The sequence below is a fragment of the Anabrus simplex genome, chromosome 4 (assembly GCF_040414725.1).
Source record: "Anabrus simplex isolate iqAnaSimp1 chromosome 4, ASM4041472v1, whole genome shotgun sequence".
Classification (NCBI taxonomy): Eukaryota; Metazoa; Arthropoda; class Insecta; order Orthoptera; family Tettigoniidae; genus Anabrus; species Anabrus simplex.
The window spans coordinates 122,896,770-122,917,549 of record NC_090268.1 but is presented as its reverse complement, the minus strand read 5'-3'; the positions used below and the strand labels follow the sequence as shown (position 1 = coordinate 122,917,549).

The 20,780-nt window shown below is 42.6% G+C and overlaps 1 protein-coding gene across 1 annotated transcript in view; it reads right to left on the bottom strand.

The window, feature by feature from the left end:
- The window catches only part of LOC136871688 (centrosomin), a 540,670-nt gene extending 521,554 nt beyond the window's left edge, over window positions 1-19,116 (bottom strand). Inside the window, exon 1 of the mRNA XM_067145194.2 lies at window positions 19,011-19,116. Coding sequence (XP_067001295.2) covers window positions 19,011-19,063 — 53 coding nt within the window. The 5' untranslated portion in view covers window positions 19,064-19,116. The remainder of the gene's footprint in view (window positions 1-19,010) is intronic.
- Window positions 19,117-20,780: the final 1,664 nt, after the last annotated feature.

Below are 20,780 nucleotides of genomic sequence, written 5' to 3'. Positions count from 1 at the left end.
CTGCCATATTACGCGAACTATAGTACATAGCAAAATCGTCAACATATAGCGACGGTATTGCTGCTGAACCAGCAGCAGCGACAATACCGTTTATGGCAATCGCGAACAGAGTGACACTAAGAACCGATCCTGTGGGACTCGTTTATGGCAATCGCAAACAGAGTGACACTAAGAACCGATCCTGTGGGACTCGTTTATGGCAATCGCAAACAGAGTGACACTAAGAACCGATCCTGTGGGACTCGTTTATGGCAATCGCAAACAGAGTGACACTAAGAACCTATCCCTGTGGAACTCCATTTTCCTAAACGTGGTATTGCGGATATGTCCTCCCTATTCGGACACGGAATAGACGGATGGACAAAAAATTCGCAATAAATACCGGCAAGTTACCTCGGAATTTCCACTGATGTAGGACTGAAAGGATACCAAATCGCCATGTGGTGTCGTAGGCCTTCTCTTAAGTCAAAGAAAACAGCTACCAAATGCTGTTTGCGGAGAAACGCATCCTGGATAGAGCTCTCCAGGCGTACAAAGTGGTCAGTAGTCGATCGAGTGACTCGAAAACCACACTGGTACTCGGAGAAGAGCACTTGTTTCTCCAGACACCACGCAAATCGGCGATTTACCATCCTCTCAAATAGCTTACACAGGCAGTTTGTAAGAGAGATCGGTCTGTAACTTCCTGCAAACTTAGGGTCTTTGCCAGGCTTGAGGACAGGAATGACGATGCCCACTCGCCACTGAGACGGAAAATCACCCTCTATCCAGACTCGGTTAAAGACACGAAGGAGATATAGTAATCATCACTAAGGTGTTTCAACATCTGGTTATGGATGTCTGGTCCAGGAGACGTCTCCTTGCAGAGCGCTGAGGTGCAGCGGAGTTCCCACGCCGTAAAGGGCACGTTGTAGTCCTCTGAAGCTTGAGTGGCAAAACTGAGGTGATGCCGTTCTGCCTCACGCTTCAGAGCGAGGAAATCACGATGGTAATTCCCGGAGCCAGATACATCCGCGAAATGACTAGCTAGATGGTTAGCAATCGAGAGGGGTTCAGTGACGACACTGCCTCCAATGGAAATTCCCGGTATAGAAGATGATCCTTGGATACCCGAAATACGTCAAAGTTTAGTTCACACTTGAGATGATGGAGTATGTGATGTCATAGACGACACACATCTCTTCCACGAAGATTTCTCACGTTGGTGAATAAGAACTCGCGCCTTAGCGCGGAGTTTCTTAAATGTTACCAAGTTGGCCACAGTAGGCTACCTACGATAACGTTTATGGGCTCAACGGCGTTCTTTGATAGCTACTGTAATTTCCTCGTTCCACCAAGGAACGAGTTTTCGGCGAGGAGGCGCAGAGAAAGAAGGAATGGACTCCTAGCAGCGGCAAGGATAAGTTGTGTTATATAAGTTTTTCGCCATCTACGGTCAGCGTGGTATCGGCGTTAAAGACAGCTAGGGATGTGAACGTTGGCCAATTAGCATGTTTAAAAAATCAAAGTAAGGATGATTTGAAAATGGTCATTGTCACAAAGATCGTCGTGTGTATTCCACCGAAACGGCGGAAACAATGTCCGGCTGCATAGACTTACGACTATACGAGAATATGTGCCGTAACGTACACTAAAGTGAGTTGGTTCCCCTGTGTTCAAAATACATAAATCCAGCTCTGTTACTAATGTTTCCAGCTCTCTTCAACGGGGACAAAGCGTCTCAGAGCCCCATATGGGGTGATGGGCGCTAAAATCCCCAATAAGAGGAAGGGAGGTGGAAGCTGATCTATAAGATCAGTGACATCGTTCATATTAAGAGGCTTGTCTGGTGAAAAATAAACATTACACACTGTTACTATGACAGACAGCGGAACGCGAACAGCACCAGCCTCCGGCGGGGTTCTTAATGGAAGCTCTTCGCTGTAGGTATCAGAACGGGCAAAAATGCCAACGCCACCGAAAGCCCGGTGAGAATAATGTCGTTCTGTCCAGTATAGTCGAAAATTTCTCAAGACCGTATGATGACCTGGTCTGAAATTTGTTTCCTGAATACAGACTATACTCGCCGAATACTTGGTAATGAGCTGGCGCAGCTCACCAATATGCCTATCATAACCGTTACAATTCCAAACAGTACCATATTGAGGGGGGGGACTTATGTTTAGGTTAGGAGCAGCGTAATGCTACCTAACCTAACCTACACTCACCTCCTCATCCGAAGATTGAGATAAATTCTCCATGATGCATGCCTTGAATTTCTTTGACGTAGTCCGGGGGCGGGTCTCTCCAAGGCTTTTTAAAATTTGTTTTATTTCATGTATATATACATCAGGTGCTTCATTCTATTTTAAGGTTAAGATAATGCCTGATGATGCCTAAATACAAGGCGAAACATGTACCATTTTAGTTAACATGCCAATGTAAATCAACTAAGACAATACTTATTGCATTGATTAGGAGGTCAAATTAATAAATTAACTTATTGTTATTATTCCGATCAATTCAGTCTTCGAAAGGTTTTTTCATACCATACTCATTGCATCTATTTTCAAGTTCCAAGATATTAGACTGACGGCTTTCGGCATAATCTGCCATTAAGACCAAGTCGTCAGCATAGGCCAGACTGCTTACTACATTTCCACCTAATTGAATCCCTCCTTGCCACTTTATACCTTTCAGCAGATGGTCCATGAAAACTACGAACAGCAAAGGTAAAGCCTTGTCTTACTCCTGTAAATACCCTGAACCAAGAACTCATTCTACCGTCAATTCTCACTGCAGCCCAATTGTCAACATAAATGCCTTTGATTTTAATAAATCATAGCCTTGATGCCATAGTCCCCCAGTATGGTGAACATCTTTTCACCTCGGTACCCTGTCATATGCTTTCTCTAAATTTACGAAACAAACAACTGTCTATTCCTCTCGTAGCATTTTTCAGTTACCTAGCGCATACAGAAAGTCTGATACTGACAGCTCCTATGTGGTCTGAAACCACACTGGTTTTCATCCAACTTCCTCTCAACCACTGATCACACCCTCCCTTCCAAGATGCCAGTGAATACTTTGCCTGGTATACTAATCAATGAGATACCGCGATAGTAGTTGCAATTCTTCCTGTTCCCTTGCTTATAGATAGGTGCAACTGCCTTTGTCCAATCTGGAGGTACCTTACCAACACTCCACGCTACTATTCTATGAAGTCATTCCATCCCTGCCTTCCCACTATACTTCACCATTTCATCTAATCCTGCTGCTATATGACAATAGAGTTTATTTACCATCCTTTCCAATTCCTCAAGCATAATTTTACCTACATCATTTTCCTCCTCCCCACGAACTCCGTTGTTCGCGACACCACCATGAAGATTTCTTTTTACGCTGAGATTTTCAAAACATCCCCTCCACCTGTCCAGTGTTTTCCTGGGATCTAGTATGCGTTCGCCTGAATGCTCAAAACACTGTTCATTTCCTTTTTCCCTCCCTTCCTAAGATTCTTTATTACTGTCCAGAAAGGTTTCCCTGCTGCTTGACCTAGCCTTTCCAGGTTATTACCAAAATTTTCCCACAACTTCTTTTTGGATTCAGTAACTATTTGTTTCGCTCTGTTTCTTTCATCTACGTACAATTCCCTGTCTGCATTGGCCCTTGTTTGGAGCCATTTCTGATAAGCCTTCTTTTTAGGTTTACAAGCTGCTCTCACTTCATCGGTGGCGTGCCAGATGCGACCGTGCCGCATGCGACCCGTGCCACTAGCGACCGCATAATCTGTAACCGTGCCGGATGCGACCGGCGTTGACAAGCAAATTGTCATTTGATAAGTTCTGTCATCACCCCAGATAAGGTAAGCTAAACGAAGTGCAATGTCATTTCAGTAAGTCCTATAAGCAGCTACTGCCCCTACTTTACATAACACTTCTGGGGGAAACTCGTTTTACAACACGAAACATGGTGATACATTTACGTCTTTTCCCACCGGGCGAGTTGGCCATGCGGTTAGAGGCGCGCGGCCCTGAGCTTGCATCCAGAAGATAGTGGGTTCGAATCCCACTGCCGGCAGCCCTGAAGATGGCTCTCCGTGGTTTCCCATTTTCACACCAGGCAAATACTGGGGCTGTACTTTAAGACCAGGGCCGCTTCCTTCCCATTCCTATCCCATTGTCGCCTTAAGACCTGTCTGTGTCGGTGCGAAGTAATGCCACTAGCAATAAAAAAGATCCTAATTCTCTGAAATTATTTACGACTTAGGCCTACTTACTTATCGTGCCCTATTAGTACCAGGAGTGTCCAAGGACGTGTTCAGCTTACCTGGTGCAGGTCTTTCTACCTGACTCCCTTGGGCGGCCTGCGCGTCTGGATGTGGGATTATGATAACGCACTAGGGAGAGATGAAACCCGGTTTCGGCACGTAGCCTACTCCTCTCGAATAATACCAAGGGGTCTGCTCAATGCTTTACGTCGCCATCCGACGGCCCAATCACCACCAACAGCATCATATGCCCTCACTTCATTTGAACACTGCGAAAAGGTTTGGATTTGAATCCTGGCTTTTGGCATGCAATCTAGTAATTAGAAACTGTCTACCACCAACTTTCCTACCTTGCCGGCCAACATCCTGATGGTGATTTTTTTTTCCATCCAGGCTAAGTGTCTCAGACGGCTCAGACGATTGAGATGCTGGTCTTCCGACTCCAACTTGGCAGGTTCGATCCTGGCTCAGTCCGGTGGTATTTGAACGTGCTCAAATACGTCAGCCTTGTGTCGGTGGACTTACTGGCACGTAAAATAACCTGCGGGGCTAAATTCCGGCACCTCGGCGTCTCCTTAAACCATACAAGTAGTTACTAGGACGAAAAGCCAGCAACATTATTATATTTTTCTTTCGACCAACGGCACTCGAACCTGCTACCAACGGTGTCAGACCTTTATTTTAGAAAATACCAATTAGCTACTTATAAGCAATCTGCCACTTGGTGACAGCCCTTAACGCAGATCAGTTGTAAGTGATTGATGGGTCGCATGTGGCACGATGCTTTTCCGCTCGGTCGGTATTGGCACGATAATGGCCGGGTCGCATCCGGCACGGTCGCATCTGGCACGTAACCCACTTCATCATCCACTGAGATGTTTGTTTTTTCCCCAACTTTACACACATTCGTTCCTAGGCATTCCCTTGCTGTTTCTACTACAGCATCCCTGTATGCCACCAATTCTCTATTTCCTGAACCTGTTTACTGTACACTGTTTGACACTTCTCACTAATCATATCCATGTACTTTATCTAATTTATGTACAGGGGAAGGCAGTAAAAATTCACTGGCACTTTAGCCGGTTCTGCCATTGTTCTGGACTGGCAAGGATAGAGTGCACAGCCGGGAAGCGCAGCGAACATGGTTAACAGTAAACACATGGAATGAAGGTTTAGTTAACGAGCGGAGTTTTTGCCGAGCGTATGCTGTTATTACTAGTGTTTCATTCCTTTTTTTTTTAAATGCTATTTATTCGGGGCGTCGACCTAAGAAGATCTTTTGTCCCTACTTTGCACCATAAGTTGTGAACCTGTGTGTATTTGGAAATGGCGGAAGTGTAAAGTGTTGAATGTGAGGAAAGGAACATTAAGGACGACACAAACACCCGGTCCCCAGGCCAGGGACACTAATCGTTTACAATTAAAACCCCCTGACCCGGCCAGGAATCGAACCTGGGGCCGCCGGGTGACAGGAGGACGTGTTGCCCCCTACACCGTGGGGCCGGACTGTTTCATTCCTTCGCTTGTTGTTGAATGTTATTTGTGTCAGCTATCGATACAGAGCAGTTGCAATCCAACCTGCAAGGTAAAAGGACGTGAAGTGCTGAGTGTGTGCTAAGAGTACAACTGCAAGTGTGGATATAACATGGGTGTTTCAATTTAACAAACCAATGCACTATAGGGAGATGGTAGTACAGATTGAAAGTGAAATACATACAAACGGTCAAAGTCCCTGTAATATTATGTAAGTGGTGTTAACACACATATATATTTCACAATTGGGTTTACGTCACACCGACAAAGATAGGTCTTATGGCAATGATGGCACAGGAAAGGATTATAGTCGGTGTCAATACAAATCTTAAGCGGACCACTTAACCACTCAACTGAACTGAGGAAAATATCCTTCCGTGTGTGAACACTTCCCCCCTCCCCCCCCCCCTCAATCTTGGTTCTCATCCTGAACCTGATAGGTAAAGTACGCAGCGTTTATAACATAAATATAACATCAAAGGGACCCCTTAGGACTTGAGCTGACTCGGAGTATAGGAGTGGAAAGAAACAGCCTTTGCCTAAGTTAAGGTACAGCCCCAGCATTTGCCTGGTGTGAAAGTGGAAAACCATGGGGAAAAAATCTTCAGGGCTGCTGACAATGGGGTTTGTACCCACTTTCGGCCAAATGCAAGCTCACAGCTGTGCACCCGTAACCACACAGCCAACTCGCTCGGTGGTAACCTCATTCGTGGTGATGGTCCTATTGGTGATTGGTGATACTGAATTGAATCCGGACCCTGGACTGTCTTGGGAGGATATTGAGAAGCTTAAGGAGGTTATGAAAGAGGAATGTCAAGTGGATAAGGCTAGGAAATTATTAACCCCATAACAGCATTATTTTTCCATGCGTTGCGTATTATTTTTTTACATCAGATAATATTTCCATAATCTATCAGCTTCGTTGTCCGTATTGATGAATTAAGAATGCAAGTATGAAGAATGAGATTTCCACCTAATCAATGGAAATCTCATTCTTCATACTTGCATAGATAATATTTCGTCACTATGAAAATGTTCAAATACTGTCAATGGTTCGGGATTATCACCGCGTGAATCCCACTATTGGTGGTAAAATTGACTATGTTGTGTGGCCCACCAAACGTAACCCAGTCTGTCTGACTGTGTCTGTCATGTGAAATTCATCACTCGATTTGGAAGAATAATTGTCACTTTCCTTTTCACTTTCATTGGAAAGCAAGAGCATTCGCTCAGTATCACTGTTTGCTAAACTACTCTGTTTACACTCGGGGGAGGGGGGAAGCGCAGAAGCCACATTGCTTCGACTGCTGACTACACATAAAACATGTGTGAAAGGTCACATGAATTCCACACGAAATACGATATTCCAGGAAATAAAATGTAAGACTTTGTTGCAAAATAAGGCCAACAGATTTCAGAAGTATCTATAAACTTCTGACACTTATAAGCGGTTCACGCAACATGCGAATAAGTACCTTGACGCTTATGAGCAGTTGACGCTGGGAAGGAGTTAATGGACCAACATAAGGAGTTCCAGGAGTTGAACACTTAATTTACTTAAAAAAGCAGAACTAAGTGACATCAAGGAGAGCTCATTTCAAGATAAGCTTGAGTTGGATGAAATTAAGAATAAAGTTCTGCATTTAGTATAAAGGGTAAGGAAGCTTGAACTTATGGAATGACACGAGAATGGGAAGATAGGAGAAATATAATCATGTATGGACTTGCTATTTAGGAAGAGAATTTTATTGATATGCTGGACAAAGTAACTTCCTTAATAACGGAGAACATGGAAGTTAAGTGTAATGACAGCAATATTGATAGTGCTTTTAGCATAGGGAAAAATACAGGAAGATGACCAGTAAAAGTATGTATGGTATCAAGCCTAGATCCGGGAAATTTCGGATAACACAAAATACCTGAAAGGATATAAAATTTGGATTAGGAAAAAACTTCATCCTGAAGAAATGAAAAACCATGGAAAAACTAAGTTTCCATTAATATGTTGGGTGCCACGTGGCACCATATGGTGTCTCGTTGGTCTTCAAATTTGAGACGGTGTGACGCCATATGGCGGCACAGTAGAGTTTCGGATGATGCGTTATAGAAAATCAGTTGCGACATCTATGCGCGTAAAATTAGTACTATGTGAAGAGCGAACTACAGTCTATTGCAGCTATGCATTGCTACTGTGTGCCACGATATGCCCAGTGGTCATTCTCACAAATGAAAGCCTGCCAGGCATTATTTATTCCTCGTTCACATGCGAATTATCATTCAGTTTGTATAGTTGTGCAAAAATATGAAGAAATGGAAGATATTGGTAACATTCTTGGTGGGAAATGGTAAGCGTCTTACCAGGCAGAGAATAAGTGAAATGGATATTTGTGAATGACTGATGGATTCTGATGGAGAGGAAGATGTAAGTGTTAATAACAATGAATGCAACGCTAGTGATGATGAGCGCAGTGACAGCATGAGGGATGTATCGAGTGATGTGGAAGACTATGGCAATACAGATATTATAGGTGGGGACGATGCTGGTGCAAATGGTGTACACAATCATGTGAACAATGATGACTGGGGTCCTTGTGTAGGGGCACAGACAGATAATCCATTTACAAGCCAGGAGCATCTAAATCTTCAAACTGATATTTCTTCAGCCACCATATATGAATTTTACAGACTGTTCCTAACAGATAAAGTTCTTGATTTGATGGTACTACAAACTAATAAACTCAATGCAAATCAAACACTAGCGTCTATGCATAGCAAGCAGTCTAGTCGTTTCAAGGAGTGGGTAGATACTACAAAGGAGGAAACGACAGTTTTCATAGATTTGAGATTCTGGATGGGTCTTGTAAGAATGCGGCCTTCATTATAAAATTATTGGAGCCAATTTTCTGTATATGCAAATAGCATAGTTGATGAATCAATGATTCCGTGGAGGGGCCGTTTATTATTCCGGTAATTTATGCCTGGTAAGGCACACGTGTACGGTGTTAAACAATTTAAGCTGTGCGACGACATGGACTCCACCTACAAAACAATGGTATACATGCTGATAAAGGTATATTCAATGATCAGAATCCACTGAGCATGGCTACTCAAGTTGTAATGCAAATTATGGACCCGTATCCAGACAGTGGTCGCTTTCTCTGCACCGACAGTTACTAACTTGCCGAAGAGCATTCAATAACATCAATATTCCAAGGAGGTTTGCGAAAAGGAAGGAGAACAACAGATAACATTATGACAGTTAAGATGATAATAGATAAACACTTAAGTAGGGAAAGAGGCTGTGTGTACCTAGCGGCAATAGACTTTGAAAAACCGTTTGACACGCTGAGCAGAAAAGCACTGATAGAAAAAATAGGCAGATTGGGATTCTCGAGGAAGACGATACGGGCAGTACAGGCGATAAACCAAAAGGTATATTGTTGTATTAAGCTAGAAGATAATGTAATTAGTGAGCCTATAGACGGCAAGATTGGGCTAAAACAAGGATATAAACTTTCGCCATTGTTATTTTTGCTTTTCATTAATGATATTTTGGAAGGTCACGGAGGTGAAAAATGGGCAGTGCCGGTAGTGCACAAACTAGATATCCCAGGATTTATATTTGCAGATGATGTCATCCTAATGGCTTTAACAGGAGGGGGATTACAAAAGAGTTTGATGTCAGAATTCGCAAGGAAATGGGCATTAAAAATTAACAGTATTAAGTCAAAGGTGATAATTGTACACACGAATAGGAGGAGGAAAACAGAAATGAAATGAGTGTTACAGGGAGAGAGCACAGAAGAAGTAGATAAGATAGAATATTTAGGAGTGCTGCTAAGCAGAAGGGGAGGATGGGAAGATCATATAAAGAGGGCAAAATGGAGAGGGATCGCAGCACTATCTAGGGTTAAAATCTTAGTGACAACATTTCCAGGGATAAATTATAAGATCTGAGAATAGTATTAAAGACGTTAGTGCTAAGCAGAGCATATATGTGGTAATCATGGGGCCAGTGTAAAACCCTTCAACCCCAAAACTGTACCATATGTACATATCTTAATGTTAAGTACTTTTTAGGATAGTGGCACTCACTAACATTTTTCAGCAGTGATATAGACTGAGTATAAGCTATGTGTCAGTGAATTGGTTTCTGAACCTCCAAGGAACACGACGCCCCCGCATATTTTCGGCACAACAATGCACTTTAAACATCTCATAAACCGTTGGGCATAACAGTGGCATTTAACACAGATCACTTGACACCTGAATGTCAGTGATTCTTGATAAACTCTAAGAACTGTATTCAATTCCAACCTCAGTAAATGTAATTTTTGAAAATAGCCCCTTAACCCAAAACTGTAACAAATGTATGTATCTTAACATCAAGTAATTTTAGAATAGTGGTATCATGTTTATTTAATGGCATCCTCGTTTAATTTTAATTTTAGTAGTATTTATTCTGTACAGTCGCTATTAAGTAGGTTCTCTAGCAGCTGAAGATGACCTATTTACGGGTCGAAACCGGTACTGTCTTTTTATGTAAATAATATTGACACTATGTAAAATAAAGTATTGATTAGGTGGAGCACTCATCCTTCATACTTGTACTTGAACTATCAATACGGACCATGAAACTAATAGATTACAGTTAGTTTGAACTAGCATATAAATTTTACGTATTTGAAATTTGTGTTGTACATTCCATACAAAAGCATTAAAAAATTCTGTGACACCACAAAGTGTCACTGTATACTTCATGTTTCGTAAAAATTGATGCGACACCATATGGCGTCACACATGACCTTGATATGATTAGATAAAATTTACTTAGTACATCATATAAATATATCCCAAGATTCTATAAACAGCCTACAACTCGTACAATTGCTTTGGCGCCAGCGGAATACTATTGAAATTCTGCCTGGCACCAGTGGAATAGTGTGCTACAATCGGCTCGGCACTCAACATGTTAAGGCAGAGCACGGAATTCAGGACTAAAAGCATTTCTCAGCAGAAACAGGCTTGTGGTGTTAGGTGATTCTTGGCGAAGAAAGCGGTCTGCTAGTCAGCTGCAGGAGATGGAGCAATGATCAGAAGAGTCAGCAATGAGAAAAGTCAGTGTCACGGCAGGCGACCAAAGGAATGCTGAATCAGCAGCTGCAGCGGAACTAGATACACTGATGGCTATCCAAAGAACTCAAGACATCTTCATTCCAGATAAGCTGCACATGAAGAAGAGATGGTTTCCAGGATGGAAGAAAAAGAAAAGAAAAAATAACTGTATGGTAGAATTAAATTTGAAGGATATTTCAGCTAAAAACGGGATAAAAAGTGTATATGAAGACAAGGGTATGGAAGAGGAAATAATCAGTTCACCAAGTGAATCCATTATACAATAATTAGAGAAATCATAAAATACATAAAGCAGTGCAGCGAGTATTGCACATGTAACCACAAGCATATACCGGTAACTCAGACTTTTTTTGTTACAATTTGCTTTACGTCGCACAGCTAAATATAGGTCTTATGACGATGATGGATTGGGAATGGCCTGGGAGTGGGAAGGAAGCGGCCGTGGCTTTAATTAAGGTACAGCCCCAGCATTTGTCTGGTGTGATAATGGGAAACCATGGAAAACCATCTTCACAGCTGCTGACAGTGGGGTTTGAACCCACTATCTCCCAGATGCAAGCTCAGAGCTGCGCACCCCTAACCGCACGGCCAACTCGCCCAGTAGGTAAACAATTGACAGGGAATCTATCGCCTAGGGAACAGTCATAAACGCAGGTAAGTGGTGACAGATTGTTTAGGCATATAGACATTGCTGACAACTGCATATTCGTAAGTACAAGACGCATCCTATTTGGGGGCAAGAACCAGTAAAGAAATGGTAAAAGTCATTTAGTTAATAACTTCATGTCACTACTGTATTATTACTAGCCTGGTATAGTCCTTAAAAAGGAAGAACTTCTGATAAGATGGGTGGCACCTGAAAAGTAGAGGGAACTGTATGTTAGTGCAAGTTGTAGAAATGTTGGGAAGAACACGAAAACCCAAGTTCTGGGCTATGGTAATTGACCATTCATAACTAAAACACCATGACCCAAGTGGCAATTGAACCTGTAGGTCAAACACTCAATGCCACAAACAAGTGGATTAACCATTCACAATTAGAAATACCATGACTCAACCAGGAATCCAATCCTGAGGTCTGAAGGCCAAGATGCTAACCAGTTGGTCACAGAGCTAGACTAAAGTTGATTTCCAAACTTACAAGTCATAGTAAATCTCTACAAAGGAATAGAGAATCTGAAATAAATTATAATAAGCAGACTGAAGATTGGCAGGAAGAGCAGGATTTCAAATCACTCGAGTGTGTGTTTGTCCAATCCTTGCCCCATTTCTCTACGGAGTCGGGTATGGGGTGAGGTGAGATGAATCTGTCATGGCGGGTTTTTATGACTGGATGCCCTTCCTGACGTCAACCTCATCAGAGGAGTTAATGAGATGAAATGAATGACATGATATATATGATACTAGGAAAGGAGAGGGTGAAACCCAGTGCCGGCACGTAGCCTACTCCTGTATAATAGCATCAAGGGGTCTGTGCTATTCGACAGGAGTAGGCTACGTCCCCATCTGACAGACGAATCACTATCAACGGCATCATATGCTCTCAATCCATATGAGCTCTGCGGAGAGGTCTGGAATTTAATCCAAGCTTTTGGCAATCAATCTAGTGATTAGAAATTGTATACCACCACCTCCCCTACCCTAAAGGCCAACATTCTGATGGTGAACATTTTTTCGACCAATGGGACTCAAACCGGCTAACCTCAGTGTCAGACCGCTTAGACTTCAACGCCTTAACGATCATGGCCACCAGGCGAGCTTCATATCACTAGAGTATAATTTATTATATAGTCAATGAGTCAAATGGGTAAAAGCAAGCATACTACTAATGAGAAACAAAATAATGCAGTAGGCTATATGGGTTAATTGCAAGTGCCATTAGATAAACTGTAGAATTCTACCACGAAGCACGTGTCTCTTTTGAAGGAACGTTAAACAAATAACATTAGAAAAGACTGAGCAAAGGTCTGCGGTAATGAAAAACAGGGGCTCACCATAAGTTAGTGGAACCGACCCCAGACTCGGTAGGAGCCAGTGTTGAAACACATGTAATAAGTATTACCAATATAAATGGTCCGTTATTGGACATTATGACATTTTGAACATTTCGATAATGAGACAAAGTCTCTCATAGTGCATTGGCACTGCCGGTGGCAACAATTAGCCTACACACTGGCCTCCAGTGTCTTGGTAGGTGTGCTAGGTACCAACTGATGAGCCCAGCCTAGCACACGAGGGCGAAACGCTGGCAACCAGGAATGAGTTACCTGAAAAATTTAATACGTCCAATAATGGACCATTTATATTGGTATTATAAATTTACTCATTCGGAACAAATATTTCAGATTCCCTATGGGAATCAACATCTATATCATCTGATGGCCAAGCAGGCATCAATTTTTGATAATGAGACAAAAGTCTCTCATAGTGCACTGGCACTGCCGGTGGCTACAATTAGCCTACACAGTGGCCTCCACGGTATGCACTAGCCAGTGCCTTGGTAGGTGTGCTAGATACCAACTGATGAGCCCAGCCTAGCACACGAGGGCGAAACGCTGGCAACCAGGAATGCTTTTTTTTTTGCTTTACGTCGCACCGACACAGATATGTCTTATGGCGACGATGGGATAGGAAAGGCCTAGGAATTGGATGGAATCGGCTGTGGCCTTAATTAAGGTACAGCCCCTGCATTTGCCTGGTGTGAAAATGGGAAACCACGGAAAACCATCTTCAGGGCCGCCGACAGTGGGGCTCGAACCCACTATCTCCCGATTACTGGATACTGGCCGTACTAAAGCAGCTGCAGCTATGGAGCTCGGTAACCAGGAATGAGTTAGCTGGAAAATTTATAATGTCCAACAACGGACCATTTATACTGGTATTATAAATTTACTCATTCGGAACAAATATTTCAGATTCCCTATGGGAATCAACATCTATATCATCTGATGGCCAGGCAGGCATCAATTTTTGATAATGAGACAAAGTCTCTCATAGTGCATAAGCACTGTCGGTGGCTACAATTTGCTTACACAGTGGCCTCCACGGTATGCACTAGCCAGTGTCTTGGTAGGTGTGCGAGGTACCAACTGATGAGCCCAGCTTAGCACACGAGGGCGAAACGCTGGCAACCAGGAACGAGTTAACTGGAAAATTTATAACGTCCAATAACTGACCATTTATATTGGTATTATAAATGTACTCATTCGGAACAAATATTTCAGATTCAATATGGGAATCAACATCTATATCATCTGATGGCCAAGCAGGCATCAATTTTTGATAATGAGACAAAGTCTCTCATAGTGCATTGGCACTGCCGGTGGCTACAATTAGCCTACACAGTGTCCTCCATGATATGCACTAGCCAGTGTCTTGGTAGGTGTGCTAGGTACCAACTGATGAGCCCAGCCTAGCACACGAGGGCGAAATGCTGGCAACCAGGAATGCTTTTTTTTTGCTTTACGTCGCACCGACACAGATATGTCTTATGGCGACGATGGGATAGGAAAGGCCTAGGAATTGGATGGAATCGGCTGTGGCCTTAATTAAGGTACAGCCCCTGCATTTGCCTGGTGTGAAAATGGGAAACCACGGAAAACCATCTTCAGGGCCGCCGACAGTGGGGCTCGAACCCACTATCTCCCGATTACTGGATACTGGCCGTACTAAAGCAGCTGCAGCTATGGAGCTCGGTAACCAGGAATGAGTTAGCTGGAAAATTTATAATGTCCAACAACGGACCATTTATACTGGTATTATAAATTTACTCATTCGGAACAAATATTTCAGATTCCCTATGGGAATCAACATCTATATCATCTGATGGCCAGGCAGGCATCAATTTTTGATAATGAGACAAAGTCTCTCATAGTGCATAAGCACTGTCGGTGGCTACAATTTGCTTACACAGTGGCCTCCACGGTATGCACTAGCCAGTGTCTTGGTAGGTGTGCGAGGTACCAACTGATGAGCCCAGCTTAGCACACGAGGGCGAAACGCTGGCAACCAGGAACGAGTTAGCTGGAAAATTTATAACGTCCAATAACTGACCATTTATATTGGTATTATAAATGTACTCATTCGGAACAAATATTTCAGATTCAATATGGGAATCAACATCTATATCATCTGATGGCCAGGCAGGCATCAATTTTTGATAATGAGACAAAGTCTCTCATAGTGCATAAGCACTGTCGGTGGCTACAATTTGCTTACACAGTGGCCTCCACGGTATGCACTAGCCAGTGTCTTGGTAGGTGTGCGAGGTACCAACTGATGAGCCCAGCTTAGCACACGAGGGCGAAACGCTGGCAACCAGGAACGAGTTACCTGAAAAATTTAATACGTCCAATAATGGACCATTTATATTGGTATTATAAATTTACTCATTCGGAACAAATATTTCAGATTCCCTATGGGAATCAACATCTATATCATCTGATGGCCAAGCAGGCATCAATTTTTGATAATGAGACAAAAGTCTCTCATAGTGCACTGGCACTGCCGGTGGCTACAATTAGCCTACACAGTGGCCTCCACGGTATGCACTAGCCAGTGCCTTGGTAGGTGTGCTAGATACCAACTGATGAGCCCAGCCTAGCACACGAGGGCGAAACGCTGGCAACCAGGAATGCTTTTTTTTTTGCTTTACGTCGCACCGACACAGATATGTCTTATGGCGACGATGGGATAGGAAAGGCCTAGGAATTGGATGGAATCGGCTGTGGCCTTAATTAAGGTACAGCCCCTGCATTTGCCTGGTGTGAAAATGGGAAACCACGGAAAACCATCTTCAGGGCCGCCGACAGTGGGGCTCGAACCCACTATCTCCCGATTACTGGATACTGGCCGTACTAAAGCAGCTGCAGCTATGGAGCTCGGTAACCAGGAATGAGTTAGCTGGAAAATTTATAATGTCCAACAACGGACCATTTATACTGGTATTATAAATTTACTCATTCGGAACAAATATTTCAGATTCCCTATGGGAATCAACATCTATATCATCTGATGGCCAGGCAGGCATCAATTTTTGATAATGAGACAAAGTCTCTCATAGTGCATAAGCACTGTCGGTGGCTACAATTTGCTTACACAGTGGCCTCCACGGTATGCACTAGCCAGTGTCTTGGTAGGTGTGCGAGGTACCAACTGATGAGCCCAGCTTAGCACACGAGGGCGAAACGCTGGCAACCAGGAACGAGTTAGCTGGAAAATTTATAACGTCCAATAACTGACCATTTATATTGGTATTATAAATGTACTCATTCGGAACAAATATTTCAGATTCAATATGGGAATCAACATCTATATCATCTGATGGCCAAGCAGGCATCAATTTTTGATAATGAGACAAAGTCTCTCATAGTGCATTGGCACTGCCGGTGGCTACAATTAGCCTACACAGTGTCCTCCATGATATGCACTAGCCAGTGTCTTGGTAGGTGTGCTAGGTACCAACTGATGAGCCCAGCCTAGCACACGAGGGCGAAACGCTGGCAACCAGGAATGCTTTTTTTTTTGCTTTACGTCGCACCGACACAGATATGTCTTATGGCGACGATGGGATAGGAAAGGCCTAGGAATTGGATGGAATCGGCTGTGGCCTTAATTAAGGTACAGCCCCTGCATTTGCCTGGTGTGAAAATGGGAAACCACGGAAAACCATCTTCAGGGCCGCCGACAGTGGGGCTCGAACCCACTATCTCCCGATTACTGGATACTGGCCGTACTAAAGCAGCTGCAGCTATGGAGCTCGGTAACCAGGAATGAGTTAGCTGGAAAATTTATAATGTCCAACAACGGACCATTTATACTGGTATTATAAATTTACTCATTCGGAACAAATATTTCAGATTCCCTATGGGAATCAACATCTATATCATCTGATGGCCAGGCAGGCATCAATTTTTGATAATGAGACAAAGTCTCTCATAGTGCATAAGCACTGTCGGTGGCTACAATTTGCTTACACAGTGGCCTCCACGGTATGCACTAGCCAGTGTCTTGGTAGGTGTGCGAGGTACCAACTGATGAGCCCAGCTTAGCACACGAGGGCGAAACGCTGGCAACCAGGAACGAGTTAGCTGGAAAATTTATAACGTCCAATAACTGACCATTTATATTGGTATTATAAATGTACTCATTCGGAACAAATATTTCAGATTCAATATGGGAATCAACATCTATATCATCTGATGGCCAAGCAGGCATCAATTTTTGATAATGAGACAAAGTCTCTCATAGTGCATTGGCACTGCCGGTGGCTACAATTAGCCTACACAGTGTCCTCCATGATATGCACTAGCCAGTGTCTTGGTAGGTGTGCTAGGTACCAACTGATGAGCCCAGCCTAGCACACGAGGGCAAAACGCTGGCAACCAGGAATCAGTTAGCTGGAAAATTTATAATGTCCAATAACGGACCATTTATATTGGTATTATAAATTTTGCTCATTCCGAACAAATATTTCAGATTCCCTATGGGAATCAACATCTATATCAAGAGGACAAACTGGGGCAAATATTAATTTATAGGAAGGGGAGTTAGGGATTGGAATAACTTACCAAGGGAGGTGTTCAATAAATTTCCAATTTCTTTGAAATCATTTAGGAAAAGGCTAGGAAAGCAACAGATAGGGAATCTGCCACCTGGGCGACTGCCCTAAATGCAGATCAGTATTGATTGATTGATTGATGTAATAAGTTGCGAGTAAAAACAACATTCATCAACAGAGCATATCATTAATACAAATTCATCAGTACTGGATTAAAGTTGAAACTCGTCTTTCTACTCAGGGTCAGCCTCTCCTCTGTCGCCTCCACTACAGCCCTCCTCGGTCACACTGTTCTGTGCTTTATCATGTAGCTGTTCTTTCCAGTGTGAATGGTGTCTGTCTGTTATATCTGTGCTTATAATTGAGAAACTGCTTCTGTGCCAGACTGAAGGGGAAGCAGGAGGTCAGTGGTAAGGTTGGTGGTGGGAAGTATGCCGTGTGGCCTTCACCAACAGTGACAGACAGGCCAAATGTTTACAAAATTAGACCTTAACTTACTCAACCAAAACAAATTATTTAAAGAGTTGAATCCCATTACTTGACAAAAGTTACATAATGGCAATTGAAGTTTTAACATTACAGTACAATTTGGCTCAAAGGAAGAAAGAGGATACTAAAGTCTGAAGTAACCTTTGGCAATTTATTTTTCAGACTAACTGTAACATGCAATTCACAGACAGATGTAGATCGTAATAAAGGCTCAGACAGTTCAAAAGAGTGAACCATTTTATTAACTGAACTACTGATGAGCAAAGTCATGAAGCTGCACAACCGAGATATCCGATTGAATGAAAGGTAATATTTAAAAAAAATGAGTTTAGACTAAATCCAGTACAAACTAGTTGCTACTAGGTTAGGTAGTGTGAAACAAGTACAGCACCCGTGGGTAGCCTAAAACAAAAAAATAAGGAACTGACTGGGTGCAACGAGCAGTAGCCTACCAAGTTTCCTTCTACACATCTCATCTAATTAATCTGTCTGCTCTGTGCTGTCACATCTCACACTCGTGGATATAAACTCGTATGTAATAATCATTTAATGTAGGCCTAAATTATTGGCATTCATTTTAGATGAAAAAATAACGGCTAAAATTTACTGAGATAGTCAATGACAATACAGCAAACTACATAAAAAATCTACACAGCTGTTAGGAAAGTGAATAAGTGAAACATGTTTGTAAACAACAGCGAATGTCCGAACACAAAAAGTAAAATAACACTGAACAAAAATGTACTACGGTACTACTTATTATCGAAAACTATACGACCAAATCTGGCTCACTCAATCAAACGTTCGGCAGAAACTAGTGTCACATTAAGTTCAATAAATTCAGACATCGGCATATAGTACGGAACTAGACTTAAATATTTTAGACAGAATATACAATTCCTATATTACACAAGGACAGTGTATAAAGGCCACAAAAATAGACTTTAAAACTCTACATTCCTTGAAAGAAGCACTTCCTGAAATATCATGCTCTCTCTCCTCTTCTTCACAAATGTAAGAACAATGCATAAGAGATAAACTTACGTCTCGTCGAAAGCCATACTAGCTGATGATGCATCTAATACAGAAGACTCCATTTTTAACCGAAAATACGCATAAAAGTGTCAAAAGTTAAAATAACAAACTACGATACCGTGTACCCGATTTAAAATAACTGCCATAATGTAAACGTTGTAAACATAGCGCTATCTATGGGTACTGTTCTGTTCTGTTCGTGAAGTTTATTTGGGCTCGTTATTTCACCCAGACACTATACCGTACGATATGTGTACGAAATCGACACACGCACACAAGTTCAATAAAGTAGTACACCAATGGAGTTGACAATGTTTTCGGAAGACGAAGTACTTGAAGATGGAGGGAAGTAGACCATGCAGCAGACTCACAAAATGGGTTCAAAGCACGGAAGGTAGATCAAGAAAAGACGTATCACCTAGACAATTAAGAGTGAGGAATTACGTATACAAGACTAGGAGTTATAGGAAAAACACAGGGACACAAGGTATACTAATCTTCACGCTAGAGTGGCCGTCTCAGCGACTTCTACAAAACATACACACCGGGCCAACATATAAGGGTCAAGCAGGAGAGGGCAGGGGAACGACGGAGGGGTGGAGATATGTGAGAGTGTAGAACTTTGGACAGATGGAAAGAAATATCTGAGCAACGTATATGGGGGATGTAGGGAGGGCAAAGTGTCAGTGAAATCGTAAACAAAAGAGGAAGAGGGGCGACATTGTGTTGATATGAACATCAATAGTGTTTATTTTGTGGGCTCCGAGCATTCCGGTGAAGGATGCGTACTACCATTATTAAAGATAAGGTGTAAACTTTCGCGAAGTTGACTAATAACTGGTAAGATAGTGGGGTGATCGCCAATTAGTTGAGTAATCTGCATGAGAATGTGGAGAACACTCTGATAAACATGTTCTCGCTGAGGAAGTGTATTACCTGTTTGAGGATGCTGTGCGGGTTGCAGAGGCATTGACGGGCTCGATGTTGAAGGAGTGGGCTGACTGGGTTGAATGGGGTATTGATAACTCAGAGATTGAGAGGGGTGAGAGGATGTAGTGGATTGCACTAGCTGGAGATACGCAGCTCTATCATAGCCGGGAGAAGGTTTAGGTGGCAAATCCTTAACAACCACTTGTGTGAATTTGCGTTTGCGAGGGGCATCTGGTAATGGAGAAGGATGTTGAGAGGGTAGGGGAGGGAATTGTTGAACATTATGATACTCAGAATAAGTAGGTGGAAATAGTCGAGCAGAAGCTTCTGAGAAGGAAATGTTATCAGTGCACATAAGTTTTTTGATTTCCACTTGCTTCTGATGAACAGCACAATCCGAGGAACCCGTTTCGTGTTCCCGATTGCAATGTACACATAACTTGACATTAGCAAGGCAGTCTGAGGTAGAATGGTTCATACTACAGTTGCGACAGCGAAAGTTAGTGGACTGGCAATTGCGTAGGGTGTGTCCATAACGCTGGCATTTGGAACAAATAATGGGGTAAAATATAAAGGGATGGACTTCTAACATTACATGATAGATTGAAACATATTTGGGCAACGTTTTGGAGCAAAAAACAATCTTGATGGAGCCAGTAGGTAGATATACTGACTGACCATCTTGGAGGGATTTACGGCGTAGGCGATGAACAGAATGAACTTTGACGTCACTCTGAAGTAAAGTAAGAATATCGGATTCAGTAAGATCTTTCTCAACACCGCGTATAATGCCTACGCGGAAGATATTTGAGTGAGGAATATAGGCATGCCACTTTTGTGTCTCAAGGA